Raw genomic sequence first — 4,705 nt, 5'->3', positions numbered from 1 at the left:
TTGTTACTCTCATCTGGCTTCAGTTGTCTTTTAAAAAGTACAATGTGCTGTTTGGGGACACTTTTCTTCTTTGGAATAGAAAGAAAAGAGTCTAAATTAGTAAATAATATGTAATTAAATAATAACATTCTCAAATCTTGTGAGAGTCTCATGAATATGAAGTCTTCATTTAATTTCAGAGAAAGGGAGGATGTTTTTCTATCATTTCTGTTCATAATGGAACTAGACATTTCAAGATGACAATAATATCATGTGTTCATAATACCAGTGTACTTTTACTTTATAAGAAATAATTGATCGTCAAATTTAATTATTAATGGCATAGGCTATCAAGACATAGCAAGGAATATGGTATCTATGTAGATATCAACAGGCCTCAATTAAATAAAGGTGAAAATGAAACATACATGACCTAGTTGGAGACGTCTGGATTTCTGAGATATGGGCTACGAACCACATTACATAGAAAACTAAAAGAAGAGTATTCCAAACAAAGCTGGCCAGAGACTTTTACAGAAGAATTAATTGTTTAGGGGAGATAATAAAAGCAGTAGTTAGAATGCACATCCACAAATTAAGTTCCTGCAGTTGACTCCATTATGAATATTCTTTTTGATTCCACAGTAGCTCTTTATACCCAAGAAGCAGTTCTTTCCACAGCCCCTTCCAACCTTTTGCTTGTTCACTCTGCCATCGTGGAGAGTGTTTGGAACAAAAAATTGCTTTCAAGCCAAAATCTTAGATGAAGCTCTAAAAATGTTGAGTTTGTGCTTTTAAAAAAGACTCTAATTCACGTGTGTGCTGGAGAAGCTAGCTGTCCCCCAGCGCTGTCCCTGTTAGGAGCCTAGGAATCACGGGGACAGAATCATTGATTCGGACTGAAGTTTTAGTCTCAAATACTGCAAATCAAAATAGGCAGTCTTGTCAATTACATCTCAGTAAACTTGGGGGGAAAAAAGGCAGTCTGAGGCATAGACCTCAAGATTTTAGTTGAGCCATTGGTCCCTTCATTATCATTTTTATGCATTTAGGGTCATTGCTGTGGTTTGTCAAAGTTGCTCTCAGACCTTGGCAGAGCGGCACAAGTGTGTCTACTGCAGCAGGTAAGTCTAGCTCCAAAGCTCTTAGATTTCTTAGCACAAACTTTGGGTCTTCTCAGAAAAATAAAATACCCATTCTTTCAGGAATAGCCTGTAGAGTCTGTTGGGAACAAGAATGGTGCTCAAGTCTGAATGGTAAAGAAGATTAAAAAAACGATGGGTTTTATATATTTAAAAAATTGTCCATTTCACAGTGGCAGTGTGCTCCAGAACCCAGCTCTCCCAGCTTTGTTCAGTGTTTGGGAGGAATCGCTGGTTTTGGGCCAACCATCAAGTATGAAAAGGGAAAACAACCGGCTATGAAAAGGGAAAGCTCCTTAGCCCAGGAGTGAGCTAAAATCTTTGAGGATTCCATCCTAGATGTGAACAGTTGGCGGGCTGGAGGTCTCGGCTCCGTCCCCATCCATGCAGCTTTGTTAGCCTGATGCCCCACGCCCAGACCTTCAACAAGAGCCCTTGAGCTGAATGAAGCCTGACCAAGAGCGACGAGTTAGGTCCAGAAACGGGAGGATTGGAGGACACTTAAAGCCGGCAGATCCTGGCTCGCCCGCAGTGCGCTAGGTGGGTTCGGAGGGGTCAGCGAGGCTGGCAGGGGAGCGACTAGGAGTCGGCTGGCCGGCGGCCTGTCCCTGCCCTCTGGCGGCGCCTCGGGGCAGATGGCAGGAAAGAGGCGCGCGGACTCCCGTGCGCCAGGAGGGGGCTGTCCCTGCGCTTTGGCGCCCCTCGGTGGAGTTGAGACCTCACGACGACACCACTCGCGAATCCCGACGAACTGGGGGCCGGGAGGGGCTCCGGGTTCATAGGTGAGGAGCGTAGAAAGGGGTCAGGTAGGAGGGCCCGAGAAAGGGCGCAAAGGGGCCCCCGGAGGCGGCGGCCGTCAGCGGGAAGGAAGACGCTGCCGGGAAGAGGACGTTGGCCGCGGAGTAGGAGGGGAAAGTCTGGAAGGGCAGCGCGCCCGGGCCTGGGGGCCCCGGGCTGGTCCCCGCGGCGCCGCCGCCAGTCGCCGCCGCCCCGGGCGCCCCCGGTTGGGGCGCACCGGCCCCTGCCTGCGCCGCACCATCGGCGCCAGGGTTCTGCTTCTTCCACTTGGTCCTGCGGTTCTGGAACCAAATTTTGACCTGTGTCTCAGTGAGGCTGAGCGACAGCGCGAGGTTCAGGCGCTCGCACACCGACAGGTAGCGCGTGGCCCGGAACTTGTTCTCCAAGGCCACCAGCTGCTCGTAGGTGAAGGCCGTGCGCGCGCGCCGCGGCTTGGCGCAGCTGGGCTCCGAGCGGCGGCGCCGGGGCCGCGGGGAGCCGGGCGAATCCGGGGAGCCCGCGCGGCCGCCGGCGCCGCGCTCCGCCTCCGCCAGCGCCACCGCCTGGGCCTCCGGGGAGCGCGCTGGGCCCGCCAGTAGGCGCGCGGGTCGCTCCTGTCGCCGCCTTCCCGCGTCCTTCCCGTCCTCCTCCGCCTCCTCGGCCTCCGAGCCCTCCAGCGGGGACGCCACCCCCGCGCCTCGGCCTGCAGCAACAGGGAAGAAGGAGGCGGTGACCAGACGCCCGGAAACACCCGGCCTGCCCGGGTCCTCGGGTCTCCTTCTCGTCCTCCCAGAGCACGGTGCTCTCCTTCCAACTCAGCCCCCAGCTCCGTCCCTCTCCCGCGACGCGCGTCCCCAACCCACGACCGCCCATCCTAGCAAGCCCTTCTCAGGAGTCGGGGTTTAGGGGTGCAGTGCCCCTTTGCCCTTTACTCATCTGTCACCTAATAGGCGTCCAAGAAGTATATTTTGAATGAATGACACCCTGCATTAAGAGAATACAGTGACCTTGTTGGACAACTTTATGGGGTGGGGGTTAGAATCATTGTACATTAAGACATTGAGGCGTCAAGTGCGTTTAGGGCTGTGTCTTACCAGTTACTGGAAGCCTATTTTGGTCTGGGACTCCTAGCAATTAAAAAAAAAGTTATTAAGCCCTCCTCCCCCTTTAAAGTGAAATTCTCCCTTTCCCATCTTCTCTCTCCTGCCGTGTTAATAGAGTTTCAGATTTGTGCGGGCCGGATCGATAGATGTCATCTATTAAAGGTAAGTTTTAATCGAACAATATTAGGATCAGACGGGGAAAGGGGTTTGAAGTCGGTACCTGCAAGCTGTGGGCAGGAGATATGCAGGCGCCAGTAATAGAATATCGATCATGGGGTGGGGAGAGGGAAGAGCGGCCCCTCGGAGGGGCCATCCCAACAATTACCAGGCTGACCGCCGGGGCCCAAGCGCAGCCGCCAGAGGCGCCCGGAGCCCCAGACAATCACCGCCAAACTTAGGGAGGGGAGGGAGGATGCGCGGCGTCCAGCCTCTCCCGAACCTGCTCCCCTGACCCTCCGCGTCCCTCCACGGAACCTCGTGCCCACTTCCAACCCCGCACGGGTCCTGCTGTCTTTTGTCCTCCCTTCCTGACACAAACTTTCCTGGACCCCTCATCAGGTGTCCATTAGAGGTAGGAGGAAGTCAAAAAGGGTTTTGAGGAGAAAAGCGCTTCGAGGAGAAAGGACCCTCCCATCACCTCCCCCCAACCCCAGCCCAGTCTACGATTGGGTCTGGGGAGAGTCAGCGCGTGGGGCAGCCGAGTCTCTCTGCAGGTGTCCCTGGATGGTTGGAAGCGGACACTGGGTGCGTAAACCTGACCTCGCTACTCGTAAGACCTGGACACCTGATTAAGCCTCAGCTCCCTCATCCATAAAATGGGGCGATGTTAATAATGCTGCCTACCTCATAGGTTCTGAAGTTTTTCTGACTTTTATCCTGGTCTCTAGCCCAGGTCCTGGCACGTGGCGGGCGCCGTTTAAGGCCTAATAAATGAATGAGTCTGGGCGAGGCAGGCGCTGGGTGTTAGCTTCCACTGCGAGCAAATCAGATCTGTGGTGTTTACTCGCTTGTCTGGTGAGCAGGGAAGGGGCTTCGGTGGCAAATCCCTCACCTGGAATGCTGGGGACCTCCTTTCTGCCTCAGTCCAATTCCATGACAGGAGCTCCGCCTCGTCCTGTGCACCTTCTCCCCTGGGGAAGACGCCTCTAAGAGCCCCTCAGCAGGTCTCTGGCTGGCCCTCACCCCCGCCCCCGCCACGCACACACCTCTCCATCTCATCATCTGAGCTGGGGCTTCCCCGGCCGGGGGCCTCCTCGCATCCTTACCAGGGGTCTCCCGCTCGCGGGCCTGGTCCCCCGAGCTGGCGTCCTTTCCCGCTTCTGCCTCTGCCAAACTTTTCTTGGCTTCCCGGGGAGCGGGGCGCACGGCCGGGAGCGCAGCACGGGTGAATTTCTGCGGGTCCAGGATGTCCAGGACGGAGAAGGAGATCTTGTGGTGGGCGGGAGCCGCCTTGGCCCCGCCGTCCTGCCAAGCCAGCATGCCCGCCGCCCGCGAGCCGGAGGCCGGCGGCGCGGGTCCCGGGGTGGCTACGCTTGGGCTTGCTTCGTCTGTGGCTCGGCGGTGGCTCTTCAGCGGGTAGGAGGGTCAGGGCGGCCAAGTGAAGCTGGGGAGGGGGCGGGAAGGCGGGGCGGGGAGCGAGCCGCAGGGAGCTGCGTGCGGATTGGCACTCCCTTGGCCCAGGCCCCGGCCACGCGCAGGGCTCGC

The 4,705-nt window shown here is 55.9% G+C and overlaps 1 protein-coding gene across 1 annotated transcript; it reads right to left on the bottom strand.

The window, feature by feature from the left end:
• Positions 1–1,897: 1,897 nt before the first annotated feature.
• Positions 1,898–4,480, bottom strand: NKX1-2 (NK1 homeobox 2; the record flags this gene model as incomplete). The annotated part of the gene is made up of 2 exons (XM_081074575.1): positions 1,898–2,601; positions 4,267–4,480. 2 exons carry the CDS (start codon positions 4,478–4,480, stop codon positions 1,898–1,900), a joined length of 918 nt encoding a protein of 305 aa, XP_080930701.1.
• Positions 4,481–4,705: the final 225 nt, after the last annotated feature.

The sequence above is a fragment of the Rhinolophus hipposideros genome (genome assembly GCF_964194185.1).
Source record: "Rhinolophus hipposideros genome assembly, chromosome: 15".
Taxonomy (NCBI): Eukaryota; Metazoa; Chordata; class Mammalia; order Chiroptera; family Rhinolophidae; genus Rhinolophus; species Rhinolophus hipposideros.
The sequence above is the reverse complement of the archived record's forward strand: the minus strand, read 5'-3'. Positions and strand labels throughout refer to the sequence as shown.